Raw genomic sequence first — 19,357 nt, forward strand, 5'->3', positions numbered from 1 at the left:
AACATTGCATGCGCCATGCAATTGGATGTGCCTACAGACTACCGAGTGATCAGGCGTGGAAGTGCATTCCTCTCCTTTCAAATATACTTCTTTACCCTCTCACATGCACCTGTATGTAAAAGGGAGTGACCAAACTTCATGCAGGAAAGAAGTACCCAATGGTTCATATCTGCCTAGGGCACAATGTTTCATACACAAACCAAAACAGAATGTCTCAGCATCGCTGGACAAGAGACCGCTGGAGTCATACTAAGAAGAATCGGCCACTTGCTGTAGTTTGACATTGTCAATGGAGATGTACCTGTTATCCGTGCGACCAGGAAGTGGAGGTAAAATGACTGTTCTTGTACCCTGCACGCCAGGCACTGGTACTGGAGCACGATAAGAGGGGCCAAACTCCTTCTTGTTCTCCACCTTCTCACGGACCAGGTCACCAACTCGAGGTAGCCAGCCGACTACCGGAATCTGAAGCGCAGCATCAGTCATGGAGGGCAAGTGTTCCTTTGCAAGACCGTCTCTGGTCTCTTGTAGATTCTGGAATACAGCACAGTGGTCATCTACGTCAAAGGGTGCGGCCGACGCCGCCATGTCTAGACCATCAAGGTCCGGAACAAACATCTTTATGCCAAAGAGCATTTCGTATGGGGTCCGCCCACCCAGAGACCTTCTAGGGAGATTATTAAGTGCACGTTGAACGTTATACAAATGGCCCAACCAGTTCCTGCCAGTACCTAAAACCCTAGCTGTCAAGGATTGCTTTAAGTCACGGTTCATTCGCTCCACAACACTATTGCCCTCAGGCCGTTATGGAGACGAAAATTTGACTTGGACCCCCAAAGATCTCATGGCGTCTTTGTACGCCTTAGAGGCGAACGCAGGGCCTTGGTCAGAATGAAGGGTACCACATGCGAAAATTCCCACAAGGACAAGCAAATCCCTGATGACAGTTCGATCATCAGCACTCCGTTGTGGCCATACCCAAAGAAAACGTGTGCACGAATCCACTGCAACTAAGATGTACTTACACGCAGTATCAGAGGAGAAAGGACCGCAGTGATCCAAATAAATGCAACCAAGTGGTTTATTAGATATGTACAACTGCGTTTGTGGTGGGTGCGCAGCAGTCGAAGGTTTAATCTGCTGGCAGATGTCACAGTTAAGAACATAAGCACGAGTCTGTTTATACAATCCGCGCCACCAGTAATGTTGTTGTAAGGGAGTAACAGTCGCTGAAACGCCGGCATGCGCAGAAGCCATACCTTTGTGAGCCGCTGTTATCAAGGAAAGTCTGCAGTCCGCGTTGGGAATTAATCTGTCACCAATGTCATTAATTCTCACATAGGGAACTTTATCAGGACTTAAATGATAAGAGTATTTAGAAGGGAAACCTCTAGGGTAATTACTTCCCTTCTCCGTTGCAGCAATAGCTGCCAAGATGTCATCATCAATCTTACTTTTGGATCTCGTAACCGCTGCTACTAGATATGTTGCCACTGCTGTTTTCGCTGCTTCATCAGCTAAGCTGTTTCCGACAGCGTGGACACCAACCCGTTGGTGCCCAAGAGTATGAATTACATTCACGAGAGGCAGATTCTATTTAAGTTCTGCTACTCGAACCCAAAGCATTTTATGCTTGATTGTGCTACCCTTGGAATCACGATATTCATTTTGAGACCAAAAGAATAAATTGTCGCTCAAAGACTGAACACAGTAAAAAGAGTCACTCACTATAAGAGTAGTAACTCGAGGGTCAGCAAACTCCAGTGCGAGCACCAGAGCACGTAGCTCTGGCAACTGGGCGGTACAGTCACCCAATGATTGCGTATGCACGACATCAGACCTGAATTCACCATTCACGAAAGTACCAGCCACAATTGCGCAGGCCGCTGAATATGCATGCTTAGATTCCGTCGCCGGTTGCGCCGAACCGTCAGTGTAAATGACACAATGGTAATCCTCAAGCGGGCGCAAAGACAGAGGGGCTGGATGAACAAATTCATACTGCAAATACTCCTGAGTCTGCAATGAGGCATCAAAGATGTTGGTGACATCCGGCGATGTCAAGGAAGTGGCCCATTGTATCCAACGTGGATGCAAAGCTTTAGAATTAGGTACACTAGCTTTCGTCACTTCCTCTCGAGCAGGATACGTGTGACAACCAACATGCGTTTCCCTTGCGACAGCGCTCCCTCTTTCAGAATCGCCATCTGCGCTGCAGTCAAAACTTTCTCGTGGAAAAGCGCATTTCAGCCGAAGTGTACAAGTGTGATTTGTAAGCAATGGGGACTGTGTCGCCCTCATTGAACGTTAAGTACGTGAAACCCAGTGCACCAGGCACAATTCTTATCACCAAGTTAGTGTGGTTATCACGTGTAAGTAAGTACTTTGAAGCAAGAAGATCAGCATGCAAAGATTGCAAGATAGCTGAATGCTCTGGCAGCCAGCTCGACTTGGAAAAAGTAGGTTGTACCAAGGCATATAGCGGCTTGATACGCTGGGCATAATCGGGAATGTAAGTACGCCCGAAATTCAGAAAACCCAGCAAAGATTGTAGTTTCTTCAGTGTTGTCAGAGCACGCAAACATGCGCACTTCTCCAGGAAGTGAGGGGCTAATCCTCGACCTTCGTTGTTGAGTTCATAGCCCAAAAACAACACTGTATAATATGCAATATGTGACTTTGCAAAGTTGAATTTGTAACTGAAGTCCGCAAACATGACAATGATGCGGTCAACACGACACAGATGCGGCCATAATTCATCGTCTGTGAGATAGATATCATCAACATACGAGTATGCATCAGGGTCAATGCTCTCTAACAGAGAGACTACACGTGTGGCAAAGACGCCTGGACTATTCTTATAGCCCATGGCTAATCTTTTAAACTGTTTCTGTTTACCGCCAGAAGTAAAGGCTGTCCATTGACTACTAATAGAGGACAGATTATGGCTATAAAAGCCATTGGATATGTCAAATGTGGTCTTAAACCTCTTTCTCACGAGACTATCAACGAGGGCAGAACTGTGGGTATTCTGTACAGCACAAGTCCTACAATGAGAGTTCAAATGTCGGTAATCCAAAACTAGACGGTACGACCCATCAGGTTTAGTTACAGTGAATAAAGGATTATTCATGGGTGACACACAAGTCTCAATAACACCTTGATATTCCAATTGTTCAAGGATTTCTGCGACGTGAGATCTTGCTTCGCGGCGCATGGGATATTGGGGTTGTGGCTGGGGTATAGACCGTAAAGGAATCTCATGGCTTGGCGACAATTTATCCCACCCAACCTGAGTACGGTACAAAGCCGGAGCAAGCACCTGAGCCCACTCTTCTGCAAAGTTCTGAGCCTGATCCTTCGGCACAGTGTGCACGAAGGATGGGAGGATTACCTCCGCCCCTCTAGGAGCAGCCAAAACGAAAGCTGGGGGCCAGTCCACCTCTGCCAATAGAATGTCATATGTAGAGGTCAGATTCTCCCAAAAAATCCCTTTTTATGGTACGTTGTATGTCACCTTCTATTAAAAGGACTATGTCATACAGTCTGTCAGGGGGAGCCACTCTAGTATCCGCAGTTTCTACAGTAATGAACGTGTCAGTTGTTGTCGCCTCCAGATATGGACGCAGTACTTGCCGCCCTACTGTAACCTCCGCTGCGCTGTCGAGCAGCGTTAGTGCCCATGTCAGGTTCCGAAGCTGCGTTCTCACTATCTGTGGCATACCTCGCTGTCCTATATGCCTCCGCAATAATTTTAGGCAACTCTCGGGGTTTATCAACGTTGTCTACCAGGGCCAGAGCATTCGACACCTGAAAGTGAACCGCATCTCCCTTGACGTTACCAAGGATGAGAGTGGCAACTACGTCGAACACACCGACAAGCCTCATCCCCAACTCGACCGCCGCCTCCGGACCGTGTTGATCTTGAACACGTTTGATCACGGAGGGCAGTACGGCCATAGACGGGGTGCCGAAGCACTTCGAGTACACCGCTGCAAAAACCTTAGCCCAGTTATCACAATCGGCTACTTCTGGGACTAAGTCTTTCTGCAAACTGATGGTGAGTATCCTGTGTTTCTCCACAGGAGTAGAGTTCGGAAATACTGCTTCCAGCTGGTCAAATTTCTCAGCAAGCCAATAAGGCAAATCGTCCTTATTCTGGGGGTGCTTGCCCATTACCGAATTAACCATGACGGGACTAATAACAATCCCGGCCGGGCCAGCTGGTTGCCCTGCAACAACAGGTGCCCCTACATGCAAATTGTGCGAAACATATTGCACCAAATCCCGATGTACTGTAATCAGGGCTGTATGGAGTTGACGTAACTCATCCACCGTGGCACGTAAATAACAAGGATGAGGTGTAAATCCGGCCAACACCGGCCAAGTGGCCCCTGGAATGGACAAACCGATGTAACCGTGTGGGGGAGGGCGCCATTAAACCAAATATGATGCTGCCAAGCGGAAACAGGAATTTCCTGCGTCCTATATGGCGTATAATCCGCCGGGACTGCCGTAGGAGTGTAAGAGTGAAACGTATTATTATCCGCACTCACCGCCGGCAAGGTAACCCAGGAGTAAAACAGCTCATAGGGATATGATGCATCGGCACTCACTACAAAGATAATAGACATCCTATCATCAGGCACCCCGAACTGCGTCAAATCACGCCGGAGAGGTGCGCGGCTATGCGCCGCAATAGAGACTTCAACCATAAGGACACAGAGAAGAAAAACAATCTATATTAACAGTAAGTAGCACAAAAAGGGTATAAAGAAGGAACCTTTTTAATTGACAAGCTTGTTGGAACCTATAAAGTGACTATTAGGTAGGTTAAAACCGTCACTCCTGTTATCCGGAAACAAGAGCTAGGGCGTTGTGGACTTAATATAAGCACAACTAAGGCGTCTCAAATCTTAAGACCAAACGTTAGGTGCGCCATGTTGCAGGGATTCTGCTCATGCACAGAACTATGAGCAGGAAACCAGGACCGCAGTGAATTGTGGTGTACCAAAAACTCACCTCAGTACCCAGAACCCCTATCCGACTAGCATCAGTGTCTCATTCATTCTCCGTATCATCTCGAAGCTACCAATGATTAGACAACCCAGAACAAGCGACTTAGAGTACTCTCAGGAATGGTGGCAATCAGAAACACCTTTTCGTTATTATTCTCATATCAGTCCACAACAAAAGTAATCAGAGACACATTAAAGTTTTAAAATGTTTATTTTTAACTACGTGCTCTAAGATGCAGTACTTTGGCATAAGCAGACAAAATGATTAAAAATAAAACCATCAACATTGTTACAATACCATAGAAAATGAAGGGAGAAATCATGTTATAAATGATAGTGGAATATAACCACCCTCCCTTCACAAGAAAACTAGTATTATGAAACTAATAGAAGGTCTCTAGGTTTGAATGGGGAACCCCATACCATAAAGATCAGCTTAGGTGAATCACATCACAGGATCAGCTCTGCTCTGTGTCTGGAAAAGGTCTTCTCCAAAATGTCTGAATCATGCATGCAAAATGCAATATTAAAGGCACTCTAGTTTCAGATATTTGCAGCTGTGTGCGTGTTATGGCTAGAGCGTGGGCCGAACAACATGAATTCAAAAGCTTACATTGTTATTTGGCCCTGACGGCTTCTGCACACAGTGTTCAGACCAAGGTTGCGGTGCATGTCTAGGGATGTGAACAACAGACCGTTCTCATGTGAAGAAAAAGCAAGCAATCCGTTTTCTTACAATAACAGCTACCTGCAGTGTCATGTGCAAAAGCAGCAAAAGTGGCAAGATGGCGTTTTAATTCTAAGACGCTTATGCTAACATAGCAATGTGTGTACCTGGAGCTCCGTCTCCACTGCAGTCCGTCAGGTTTCCTTGGTGCTGCGCCCAGTGAGACTTCAGATCTCACTGCAGAGTGGAGGAGTAGGAGTAATGAGGCCAATGGGCCAAGAAGTCTATGAGCTGCTCTCACTGAGATCCAAGACCAATGATGAAACACAGTCTTGTTACGGAGGAAAAGACCAGAACTGCATTTTGTCAAAGACAGTTCCTATAAAAGAAAGTGTTTGTGAATGAGTCGCGTGTGACTTCTGCTCGATGATCGAGAACTGCAACAATATCAGGCGGTTCACAGTCCTCTGCAGGTGGTCTACAGCTGACTGTGGCGAGCCCCCCATGAACAGGAAGTTGTTGAGGTAGGGGAAAACTGGTATCCCTAACCTCTGATGATGGGCACTGACCACTGCCATCCTTTTCATGAACACCCAAGGGGCACTGTTAAGGCTGTAGGAGAGCACAGCAAACTGAAAATGCTGTTGGACTGCAGGTTGGGAACATGAAAGTACATGCCCTGCAAGCCCAAGGGAACCATTCAGTCACCCTAATACAGGGCAGACAAAACCTGGGCCAGTATGAGCATTTTGAATTTGTCCTTCAACTGGAAGGTATTCAGAGGGTGAAGATCTAAAATAGGGTATAAGCCTAAGTCCTTCTTCGGCACAAGGAAATAGCTCCCATAACAACCCATCAGTATTTCTGAGGTCAGCACCCTCTCTATTGCCCTTTTGGACAACACGCGTCACCCCTCTTGCAGTAAGATGGCTAGGTGGTCCCACCTGTCAGATGTGGGAGAAAATGTGGGATTTTGCCTCCAACAGGGTAGTTCTGCATCACTAAGGAAAAATTAAAGCAGCTTGGAGGCTGATGACGGCGAGGGGGCCTGGCGTTATGTATATGCCAAACCTCTGGAGTATCCTCCAAAGGACCGAAACTGATGAAGGAACTATATGGCAGGGTTCATAAAGCCCAAAGAGCATGCTGTGGCCTGGCATTTCTTGAAGCAGTCTCGGGTGGAATCAGTTGTTTTGTCAAAAAGTTGAGATCCGTGAAAAGGGATGTCCATGAGAGAGGCCTGTACATCTCCAGAGAAGTCTGTGGATCTCTTCCATGCATTGTAACAGAGCACCATACTAGTGCTGACTGTATGTCTCAAGCAATCGGTAGTGTCCAGACCAGCACAAATCACATATTTAGGTGCATCCTGACCATCTTCAACTATTTATGCAGATGAGGCCCTAAACTCTTCTGAAACTGCTGGCAAGATCTTGCTGACCATGCCCCAGAGGGCGTGTATATAATGGCCCGATAGGCAACTGACATTGACCAACCTCAAGGCTATCCTGACCATGGACCACCAAACTCTCAAGAAAGGATGACGAGTAAGACAATCATAGTTGTGTGATACCTGGCCACCTGCCTGTTGACTGGTGGGCAAGAACAAGGTTAGACCAAATGCTCAATCAGGGTGGAAGCTGATTCTATTTGGGGTTGGACACAGGAGTGGGCATAGGATCCTCCTCTGGTGCCAGCGTGGTCTGGACTGGTATAGATGAGGAAGGAACCAGTGCAGTTCTTGTAGCCAGTACAGGAGTCTGCACTAGAGCTGAAGTGGCACCTGAAGTGTGTTCTAGGGGCTCAGACAGTGCAGCAGATGGATCTGCATGCGGTCAGCCGAATGGAGACTCATAAGGATACTTGGGGCCCAAAGTCGTGCCAGAGGAAATCCGGAAAAGTGCCAAAAATACGCAGCATGGCCTTCCTAAATCCCTCGACCTGCTGCGGTGTTGCCAATGGCCTGGGGAACTCTGGGCTCAATGGGATCAGCTGCAGGATCGGCTCCTCATTCGGAAATCAGGCGTGAGAACGAGTGACACTTGGAAATCCTTGCCACTTCCCCTTAGCTAGAGAGCCGCAAAATGGGATAGAAGCCTGCTTCACCTTCTTGTGCTTCCATTTTGATTTGGACTTCTACTTACAGGATGACCATGGCCGCATGGTGGACCTGTTATGAAAACAGGTCCGTCTAGAATGGCAGCGGATCTTGCATGGCCTCTTTCGATTCTTGGCGATGTACAGATTTGCATCATGGTCCTGGATCACCGTGAGGGCACATTCCTCATAAAACTTGGAGTCATACCCTGAGCCCAAACACAAGAGGCACACCTTGTGCGGGTCTGTCACTGTCATCTATTTACAATAGTCATGGCATGAACCCTGTAGTCTTCGTTCCCTTGCACAAAGGAATTACGTTTGAAAAACTCATTAAACTAACTAAACAAAAGAGCGGAGGGTGCAGATACATGTTTGGAAGTGCAAGAAGAAAAACATTAACTTCAGCGTGCAGGGGTGGCACTTATATTCAGCTATGCTCTGTCACTTCTGGGGCTTCCAACACGGAGCGTCAAGGCGTAGCTAGCAGCACGCAGGATCACTGCTGTGAAAATCTCTGTATGTAGTCTGGTGCCTGGGGGATAATCTGTGTATAGAAGTATCCAACAGAAATCAAAAAATCTAATAGAAAAGACTCAAAACAATTATACAGATATCTGCACGAAGACCAGTAGCAGCAACTAATCATTCTTCGTTTAACTGAGTTAATTTTAGTTTCATGGTACAAAGGCAAGCCTTCCAGATCTGATATACCGCAGACAGAATTAAAGTTCAACCATGATGATGAATGACATGTCATACTTATGTTAGAAGGAGCTGGAGACACAGGAAACCACTGGTTGCTCTCAATGATCACTGAAGATTACGGAAATGCAAACTGAAGCGTGAAATCGTAGACGATGCAGGTGAAGAAGGCATCAAAGTCGATGGTGTACAAGCCATAATATGATTTGTATTGTGCAGATGAGCTAGACACATTTAAATAAGGTTATAGCAGTAGGAGCATAGTCCTACCATCCAGTGATTCAGTACATGTCACAAGTCCAATGGATACCAACATAAAGAAAGCAGACTTGATGATGGGAAGCTATGTGGCACCATAGTATGAATAATTTAGCACAACTAGTTAAATCGTCTCTCCCTGATCACAGCTCAATGTTCCAGAGGAATATCCAAGATGACAATCTAATAACAAATAAGACCCTGAAGGAGAGTTTACACTGTAGGTGGTTGAAGTTTGTGAAAGCTCAAAATCCCATGCTCACTCGGCTGGAAAGCAGGTCTGTCTTCAAGTAGAAAGTGGTCTCTTGTGGTCAGTGTTTCTCAGATGGATACTGTGTATTTAAACACAGTGCTTTACAATGAGTATGAGCAATATGATGACACCTACAATGATTAATGTTGTTGTCATTTCACTGAATGCATTCATAATTATGAACCCAATAATGCAGTAATAGTTCCAAACATTCTTAAAACAAGTAAATAAACCAGACCCAATTGTTGTAAAAACACTGGTAATACTAGTTGTATTGGAGGCATGAGATATAGCACCAAGCAAATCAGCAAAGTAAGTTGGAAAGTGCATGTTTAAAAGTTCCTGTATTTCTGTAGATGAATAATGCCGTCTGCCATTAAGTTTCTACTGCAGAGATTAAAGGAAACTGTTTTTGTGTTGGTAAGGATTTTTCAGGAAGATGGTGGCCATGCATCATCTTCAAAACAATAATCAGCGTCATAATCCACAAAAAGAATGATGACGTTGCAGCAAAAATGTAACTGTATCACCAAGCTGTACCTGTCACTGCTCCAACAACTAGTAAGCATCGATATATAACGATGACTGACTTCAAATGTCAGAATTTCCAGAAAAGATGAAAGCAAAACAACTCTTTTTTTCTTGAGGAATAGGCTCATCTTCTCATGCAGCATCTGTAGTTGATGTAAATGTACTTAATGGGGCGGTTGTTGTTGCAACAGGTGCACTTGCTGAAGATGTTGCTTGTGCCACATCTGAGTCAGTACTCAGCACTTTCCACCAGATTGGCATTAAGGGGCGTTACAGAGAACAATAAAGAAAAAAGAAATAAAACGCGTAATAGCATAGTGATGCACCTGGTGGTGTAGGGAGAGAAGATGAGAAATGCGAGGGCAGGAGGAAGAGGGTGTAGGAAGAAGGGGATACATATTGTTTAATACCATAAACATTAAAGGAGCTTGCACCTAGTCCTAGATATGCGAGTTAATCACCTTTAGAACACTCCCTGGGTCAAATTAGAGATTATGACTTCTTCCACAACAAAATATCTATAATGTACAGGAAATGTGATCCTCAACCACACCCCACCTCACCTCAGGCCTTTACCACTAACGTCACCCCACTCAAGGTGTGAACTCTGATGACCAACGAAGATACAACGACTTAAATGGCATCCATCCACTCTGGGTTGCTGGGGGGGCTCAGTTCCATGTCCCCACCGCTTCTTCAATCTATGGAGACCCACAATAAACAAGGCACTCGTAACTTTCATCAAAACCTCCATAGCTACAGCCACTTTCCAGGACGCCTGAAAACACACAGAAGCTACTCGGCTCCTCAAGAAACCATCTGCGGCACATTGTCTTCCGAGCTGTGCCTACTTAATGTATGGGAGGCTATGGATCTGGGTAGGAGAAGGAGAATTGGAGTGACTTTAGCTCTGATAATTGCAAAAAGAAATATAGCGCACAGTTGGGGTGTTAAGGTAACACCATCACTGGGCGATCAGAAAAAAGACATGGATTGGTGCATGGTGGCCGAAACAACAATCTATTAGAACAGGGGCTGTCCTCAAAGGTGGGGGAGAGTCTGGAACAAATGGAACGGGTACAGAGGACTTCCGTGCACCCCCCCTACGGCCCAATCGAGACAAGAGGGGTTGGAGGATGGAAATTAATAAAGGGGAGCCTGGGGAAGGGGTATAACTACATATGTATTAAAGGTAATATAAAAGTCTTGATTCAATGTGATGGTATGTTTTGGAAAAAGTAAATGACAAATGAGTGGTATAATGTAACATTCAGCAAAATTGTAATAAAACGACGTTTAAAAAAAATAAAGAAAACGTAACCATCCATGGACCCGAAGTCCTCAGCAACTACCAACCCATCTCCCTGCTCCCCTTCACAGCTAAACTCATAGAAAAGGCCTGGACAGCTTGCAATCAGGTTTCTGCAGCAACCAAAGCACCCTTATCGTAGCTTCAGCAAACATTCGCACCATACTAGATCGAGGCTACACTGCTGCACTCATCCTCCTGGACCTCTCTGCCACCTTCAAAATGGTCTCCCTTAACAAACATCTTCAGACTCCACGAAACCAGAATCCAAGGACCAGCTCTCAAGTGGATAGCCACCTTCCTGGCTGGAAGAATGCAATTGGTCAAGCTTGCTCCATTCACCTCAGAACCCAAGGACCTTCACTGAGCCGCACTCTCTTCAACGTAAACATGACTCTTCTAGCAAGAATCAATCAATCAATCAATGACATTTATAGAGCGCACTACATACCCGTAGGGTCTCAAGGCGCTGGGGGTGGGGGGTGCCGCTACTGCTCGAACAGCCAGGTCTTCAGCTTCTTCCTGAAGGAGAGGTGGTCTTGGGTCAGGCGCAGGTCGGTCGGGAGGGAGTTCCAGGTCTTGGCGGCCAGGTAGGAGAAGGACCTTCCTCCTGTAGTCGCTCTTCGGATGCGGGGGACGGCGGCGAGGGCGTGGTTGGCTGATCGGAGGTGGCGTTTGGGAGCGTAGAAGTTGATTCGGCTGTTGAGGTAGCTCGGGCCTTGGTCGTGTAGGGCTTTGTGTGCGTGGGTGAGGAGGCGGAAGGTGATTCTTTTGTTGACGGGGAGCCAGTGCAGGTTTCTCAGATGTCCGGAGATGTGACTGGTTCGTGGGATGTCGAGGATGAGTCTGGCTGAGGCGTTCTGGATCCGCTGGAGTCTCTTCTGGAGCTTGGCGGTGGTACCGGCGTAGAGGGCGTTGCCGTAGTCCAGTCGGCTGGTGACGAGGGCCTGGGTGACGGTCTTCCTGGTCTCGGTGGGGATCCACCAGAAGATCTTCCGTAGCATGCGTAGGATGTTGAAGCACGCCGAGGAGACGTTGTTGACTTGCCTGGTCATGGAGAGGGAGGAGTCCAGGATGAAGCCCAGGTTGCGTGCATGGTCTGTCGGTTTGGGTGCGGTGCCCAGGGCGGGAGGCCACCAGGAGTCGTCCCAGGCGGAGGGTGAGGATCCCAGGATGAGGACCTCCGTCTTGTCCGAGTTCAGTTTCAGTCGGCTGGTCGTCATCCACTCGGCTACCTCTTTCATCCCTTCGTGCAGGTTGGCTCTGGCGGCGGCGGGGTCGTTGGTCAGGGAGAGGATCAGCTGGGTGTCGTCGGCGTAGGAGATTATGTTGAGGTTGTGTTGGCGTGCGATGGCCGCGAGGGGGCTCATGTAGACGTTGAAGAGGGTGGGGCTCAGTGAGGATCCTTGAGGGACGCCGCAGATGACTTCGGTGGCCTCTGACTTGTACGGTGGTAGACGGACTCTCTGTGTTCTTCCGTCGAGGAAGGAGATGATCCATTTCAGCGCCTTGTCCTGGATTCCGACGTTGCTGAGGCGCTGTACTAGGGTGCGGTGGCAGACAGTGTCGAATGCTGCGGAGAGGTCTAGGAGGATGAGGGCCGCTGTTTCTCCGTTGTCCATCAGGGCTCGAATGTCATCGGTGGCGGCGATGAGGGCGGTCTCGGTGCTGTGATTGGCTCGGAAGCCGGACTGTGAGGGGTCGAGGGATCCATTCGTCTCGAGGAAGGCGGCCATCTGCTTGTTGACGGTCTTCTCGATGACTTTGGCTGGAAACGGGAGGAGCGAGATGGGGCGGTAGTTCTTGAGTTCGGTGGGGTCCGCTGTGGGTTTCTTGAGTAGAGCGCTGAGTTCGGCGTGCTTCCAGCTCTCAGGGAAGATGGCGGTGTCGAAGGATGTGTTGACGATGTCTCGCAGGTGGGGTGCGATGACAGCGTCAGCCTTGTTGAAGACGTGATGAGGACAGGGGTCGGTCGGTGATCCGGAGTGGATGGAGTTCATCGTGCGGATGGTGTCTTCGGTGCTGATCGGGGTCCAGGCGTGGAGGGTGGTGGTGAGGGGTGGTTGTTCGGTCTTGGTGTGCGTTGGTTGGTTGTTGAAGCTGTTGTGTATGTCCGCGATCTTGTTGTGGAAGTGTGAAGCGAGGGAGTTGCAGAGGTCTTGCGATGGGGTGATGTCGTTGTTTCCTGCGCTGGGGTTGGATAGCTCTTTCACGATGTTGAAGAGTTCCTTGTAGTTGTGTGCGTTGTTGTCCAGCCGGTCCTTGAAAGCAGTTTTCTTGGCGGCGCGGATCAGCTGGTGGTGCTTCCGGGTGGCCAGCTTGAAGGTGGTCCTGTTGTCCGGTGTGGGGTCCCTTCTCCAGACTTTCTCGAGGGCTCGGCAGTTCTTCTTGGAGCTCTTGAGTTCGTCGGTGAACCACGGGGCTTTCTTGCTGCCGGGTCTGCTGGGCGGGGTCCTCATCGGGGCGAGTTCGTCCGCGCAGTTGCTGATCCACTTCGTGAGGTTGTCGGCGGCCTGGCTGGGGTTCGCTGAGCTGGCAGGAGGGTGCTGGCTCAGGGAGGTGGCGAGCTGGTCTGCTGTGATCTTGTTCCAGCTTCTGCGGGCGGCCTGTTGCTGGTGGTGGTGGGTCGTCTTTCTCTTGAAGGTGAAGTGGACGCAGCTGTGGTCCGTCCATTGTAGCTCTGTGGCGTGGCTGAAGTCGATGTCTGTGCAGGACGAGAAGACTGCGTCGAGTGTGTGTCCGGCGAGGTGGGTGGGGGTGGACACCAGCTGCTTGAGTCCAAGATTGGTGAGGTTGTCGAGCAGGGTGCTGGTGTTGCGGTCGTTGTTGTTCTCCAGGTGGAAGTTGAGGTCCCCCAGGAGGATGTAGTCGGCGGAGGGGAGGGCATGCGGGCTGACGAAGTCGGCGATGTCCTCGCTGAATTGTGTGCGTGGTCCCGGGGGTCGGTAGATCAGGGTGCCTCTGAGGGTGGTGTTCGGGTCGGTGTGGATCTGGAAATGCAGGTGTTCGGCGGTGGTCAGGGTGTCGTCGGTGCTGGTCGTGATGCGGATGGTGTTCCTGTGGATGATGGCGATGCCTCCTCCTATCTGGTTGGCGTTGCGGTCCCTCCGGACGATCTTGTAGCCCTCCGGGATAGCGATGGCGATGTCGGGAGCTGAAGAGGCGTTCATCCAGGTCTCTGTGAGGAAGGCAACGTCAGGGGCTGTGGCGTCTAGGAGGTTCCAGAGTTCGACGGCGTGTCTGTGGACGGAGCGAGTGTTGAGCAGGATGCACTTGAGGTGGGTGCTGCTGGTGTTCGACTTGGCGGCTGCTGGTGCGGGGCAGGTCTGGATGCAGGTGAATTTGCAGGTGTGGCAGCTGAAAGGGCCGTGAGTGCGTCGTGGTGTGGCTTGGTAGCATCCTGGGAGTCGACCGGCGTTGAGTGCGCTGAGGTTGGCGGCGGTGTACGTCAGGCGGGTCGGTCGGGGTCTTCGAGGGCCAGGGGTCCTGGCACTGGGCGCGGTCCAGGCGCGGACGGGCGTGGACGGGCTTGCCTTTGGCGCGCCTTCGCCGCACAATCGGCGCGCCCGCTGCGCGTGACCGCTGCGCGTTCGCACGGTCGCCATATAAGGCGAAGTGCGCGGGTGGGCGGAGCAGCTGGGAGGCGGGAGCGGGGAGGGAACAGAAGGAAAAAAAGGGGCGGGGTCAGCGGTGGTGGCGGGAAGCGGGGAGCAGGGAGGGAAGACGGAGGGCGGCGAGATAGGCGGGCAACCAGGAAGGAGAAACGCTGACACTGGCACAAGCACAATAAAAATACAGCAGGCACAGATGGAGATCAGTACGATAACACGGGCAAAAAGAAAATAATAACAAGCACAAATGACGGCAAAAACAAAGCAAAAACAACAACAGCGGAGTCAGCCGGCAGCCGGCAGCGAGGCAGGCAGCGAGGCAGAGGGCAGGGCAGTGGGGGCACACGCAGCAGCTGGTGGCCGTGCGGCGCGGGGGTGTCCCACAAGTGTCATTTGCAGCCCTTGACTTAACATCACCTCTTATGCCGACGACACCCAACTCGTTCTATCCCTCTCAGAAGATACCAACATTAAAAATAATTTCAAAATGTGAAAGACCAACTGAATGTGCGATAACTACCTCAAATTCAACGCTGACAAGGCGGTAGTACTAATATTCGTCAACAATAACTCACACTGGGACTCCTCCTGGTGGCCTACACAAATAGGCGTCACCCCCTCACCCGCTGACTATGTCAGAAACCTGAGCATCATCATGGACACCAATCTCACCATGAGAGATCAAATCAACATATCACCTCCACCTGCTTTCACATTCTTCGCATGCTTAGAAAAATCGTCAAATGGCTCCATCCTGACACAAGGAAGGCTGTCCATCACCCAGGCCCTCATCATAAGCAGACTACGGCAATGCCCTCTACTGCAGCATCGCCGCACACTTGGTACACAAGCTGCAAATCATCCAAAACACTGTTGCCAGATTATTCCTCAACTTTCCTCGCCACACACACATCACACCTAGCCTCCAAAAATGACACTGTCTCTCCATTCTGAAACACTGCACACCCACGCTTACAAGGCACTTTCCAACAAGAGTCCCACCTATATCAACCACCGTCTACACTTTGGGATAACTCTAAAATAGAGAGAGGACATACTTGTCTAATCTGAAGGTACTTTGGTGACAGGTCGCTGAACAGAATCGTCCACATTTCACTTCTTTGTATGATTGTTTGACACTTTCCAGGTTTTTCTTGGAACTAGACAACAGCAGCAGAATTATAGTATAAGTGCTCTCTACCCCAGGAACTGGCAGCAGTGGTGTATAGGATGGGCTAAATAGCACTTTTTTAGGGATCCATTCCTGAACTAGTTTTCCCACTTTTTTTTGGGAGCCACTCTTCTGCTGCAGCTCTGTCTTCAGTTGGTGAAACTCTTTTTGCAAATAAGAATATTCTGCAAGAGATCGCCATGTGAAATGTACTCAGATGTATCAAAATGTGACTCTACTCTTCCAGAGGCCTCTAAGTCAGGAATATACATGGGAGTCCCGACCAGTATTTTGCAAGGTGTGCAACCATTTTGTACATCCCTTAATGCTTGTAGAGCCAGGTATAGGTTACGGCACCACATCAATACTTTATACAATACCCTAGCATTCAAGGCTTGTTTAAGCAGGTCGTTGGCTAACTTTATAATTCCTTATGACACTGGATGTAGGAGTGTGAGTACAGCAGACCTACTGCCACAGCAAACAAGGCGTCACCAACCACCTTTTTGGTAAAGGCTGGACCATTACCCGAAGGAAAGGAATGAACTGCTCCCATAGCTACAAGGCACAGCAGATCTTTTATGACCTCTTGAACAGTGACTGTCTTTTGTGATCATACCCACAGGTGTCCAGAGCATGAACTAACCGCAACCAATGTATAGTTGTATTAATTGACACTTAGTAGTGGGTCAGCGTGGTCAAGGTACACAACATTGAAGGATTTATAATACATTATGAGAGAATTTGCAGATGGCTTAATCTGTGGCCAAATTGTACATTGCAGTACTTGTTTTTTTTATAGCTATGGCCACCATTGTCATTACTGTAGCATTGATACCAGCAGATGCTAACCCTACAGGATCTGCTTTCTTAAGATCTAACCAAACTACTTCATTACGAATGTGCCTACCTCCAATCTCTGGTATAAAACCACAGGAAAATTGTCTTTGGTGAGACTATAAGAATATTTTGGAAGTAGACCATCAGAGAGCTTTTGCCCTTTCATGGTTTGAAATTTAATTCCATCTTTTTTTCACCTTAGTTAATGTTATTTAAGATGCAGCTCATTTTCAGGTTCGCCCCAAGGTTAAATATATTCATCCATTACCTAATTTAATATTGAGCTTTATTTTTCAGTTTCTACAGGTTCCAAATCACTTTTGGCTTAAGGGGGTACATACACCAACATACAAATGAAATCTGACCTACAGTTGGTCAGTTTGTTTTTTTAGGGATTTCTAGCTCAATTTGTATTGTGTGGGTCTTGTTCTGTATTTACAATGCCATCTAGTTTTGCTTCACCAGGAAAGGTGAAAGCATTTCTTGTCAGACTGAGCTTAAAAATAGTGGACCAAACATTGTAACCTGTGGAACATCACTTCATAGCTTACAACATATAAGCCCTTCTTACAAATGCCTTGCAGTTACTAATCCAGCTGGTAATTGATGTTATTAGGTGTAAGGAAAATCCTGCACCTTTTGCTTTTTCCACATACCCACTTTTCCTGATAAAACAGGCGGAATTTATGTGGGTATGTGAATCAGTGACTAAACATAGATTGCCTCAGTAATTCGACATTCACATGAACGAAACTTGTACTTGTGTGGTAATACTGTGCCTGATAATTACTGAATTACTAGCCTAAACGTTACTTAAATTGGGCCTCCTGGGGCCTGCCTTTCAACTATTCCATAATCACTCTGCCTATTCCATATCTAGTTTTCATTTGTTTCTGATCCCACTACTAGTTTGTGTTTGTATTCAGTAAGCCACAAGATCTGTTGAATTTTTACACCACATTTATAATTGGTACATCTGTTTTTGCAGGCAAGGGCAGTGGAGGCCTAAACCTGGGAAACTTTTTTGCAAGTCACAAGGGCTACAGTCGAAAAGGTTTTGACCGACTGAGCACTGAGGGAAGTGACCAGGAGAAAGACGAAGATGATGGCACAGATTCCGAGGAGGAATATTCTGCGCCCCCACCACCACCACTGCCCCCACCAGCAGCTTCCTCATCCTGAGACTCCTTTCCGATTTCTACTGTCAGCGACTTTACCAAGAATGCCAGATGATTATTTTTGTTTTCCTTAGCACGTTTAAAGGTTGTGTATTTAACTGTAACTGTACTAGTCTCCGTGGGCTGTACATTGTCATGTTTATTTTATTTTAGTTGTGGGGGGAAGTGTATGGGTGTGTTTTATTGCCAGTGCTGTTGCAGTCTTCATGTGGACATCTTAATCATGAAAAGTATCAGCTAGGATTGCAGCATTGACTTTCTAGGTTTCTAGTTAATCATGTAGAGTTTTATTTTGGAGGGTAGCTTGTATTTTCTTGTGTTTGTAGGCAAGCCCATTCTCTGCTTTGACACTGCATTTCCCAATAGCACTTTAGTTGCCAAATTTCTTTGTTCTGTTGTGCCTTTCCTGTTCAGCGTTCTTACTGTATTGCAGTACAGCGATACGTGCCACATGGAAATGAAGCTGCTAAATCTTCTTCTATTTTTTTAAAATCACATTATATTTCATCCAAGGACAAAAAGAAAAAATTCTCTATTTAAAATGTTTTTATTTTGTTGTTTTTTGGGTTTGTTTTTGTGTTTCTGGGATGTCTAATTTTTAGATGGTGAAACTGTTTAGAACACTATTTTCAGAAACGGAATGTACTTTGTGTAATAAAGTGTTCGCAGAGCATTAATATCAGTGTACTTTGATTTTTTATTTTTTATTTACCATGTCTTTTCCTGTAATTACGTAATGCAGATCAACATACAGTCTGCATTGCCCAACAAAAACCAGTAGGGAAAGCTTAATGCCAGAGCAAAAGCATATTGTAATGCTGGGCAAAATGGATGTTATTTTCCGTCATAAATAATTTCTGTATTTACATAAATTCCATTCTTTCAAACTCATGGGATTTCCCGGCTGACAAGCCGCAGTACACAGATGTTTTTTGGACAAAGCATAAGAATAGGTAAAAAGCAATGGCGAAGCTAATAGGTTTGGGTTGTAATTTATGTTGATAGGAGATTGGAGCTTTCATTAATTGCTTTGCGGTTTCATAACAGAAAACTAGAGTGAATACCTAGCATAAGTGCAGTTCTTTTACAAAGTTTAAAGCATGAAAGAGTCAATAGTTTTTTTTATTGCACTTAGAGGATGAAAGGTCAAGAATTTTGGAATGGAAACAAAGATCTGGAGTTTGTACATGTTAACCTAGCTTGCTAGGCCCAAGATATGTATACACTACATGGTATTTCGTCAGTCAAAAAAATTAAAACATTGCACAGTTTTCAGCACTAAGTGCTACTGTACAGAACGCTTATAACTAGGCTATCCTGTTTTAGGTTTAAACCTATAATAACTGCTAAAACCCCACTGAAAGGAAAACAACCCTCATCAGTGTAAACATATAAACACTGATAAACACCTACACAACCACAAACTAATATGCCATTCAAATAAAGGAACGTGAAGCGAATGAGTCAGTTGTATTTTTTCCTGAAGGGGCCTACATAATGTAACTTTGTTCTACAAGGTAGCAGTAAGAACAAGCATCGGTAATGCATCGGTTTCGCCTATGTATTGAATAAAGAGCTGTTTTCATCAATCATCGTCCGGTAGAAGGAAAGAGCAGACAGATAAAACGGGAGTGGAGAGGATGTGGCGTAGTGGTCAGAGCTGCAGACTTGAGAGCTGAGAATTGTGGTTTAAGTCTTAGCGGCGCCGCACAACATTCT

The 19,357-nt window shown here is 47.2% G+C and overlaps 1 protein-coding gene across 9 annotated transcripts in view; it reads left to right on the forward strand.

Moving 5' to 3' along the window:
* The window catches only part of PAM (peptidylglycine alpha-amidating monooxygenase), a 1,234,044-nt gene extending 1,215,729 nt beyond the window's left edge, over nt 1-18,315 (forward strand). For all 9 annotated transcript variants that reach the window (XM_085632559.1, XM_085632564.1, XM_085632562.1 and 6 more), the window contains one exon: nt 17,449-18,315. In XM_085632559.1, coding sequence (XP_085488685.1) covers nt 17,449-17,642 — 194 coding nt within the window. In that variant the 3' untranslated portion in view covers nt 17,643-18,315. The remainder of the gene's footprint in view (nt 1-17,448) is intronic.
* The last annotated feature ends 1,042 nt before the right edge of the window (nt 18,316-19,357 follow it).

This window comes from Triturus cristatus, chromosome 2_1, assembly GCF_964204655.1.
Source record: "Triturus cristatus chromosome 2_1, aTriCri1.1, whole genome shotgun sequence".
Classification (NCBI taxonomy): Eukaryota; Metazoa; Chordata; class Amphibia; order Caudata; family Salamandridae; genus Triturus; species Triturus cristatus.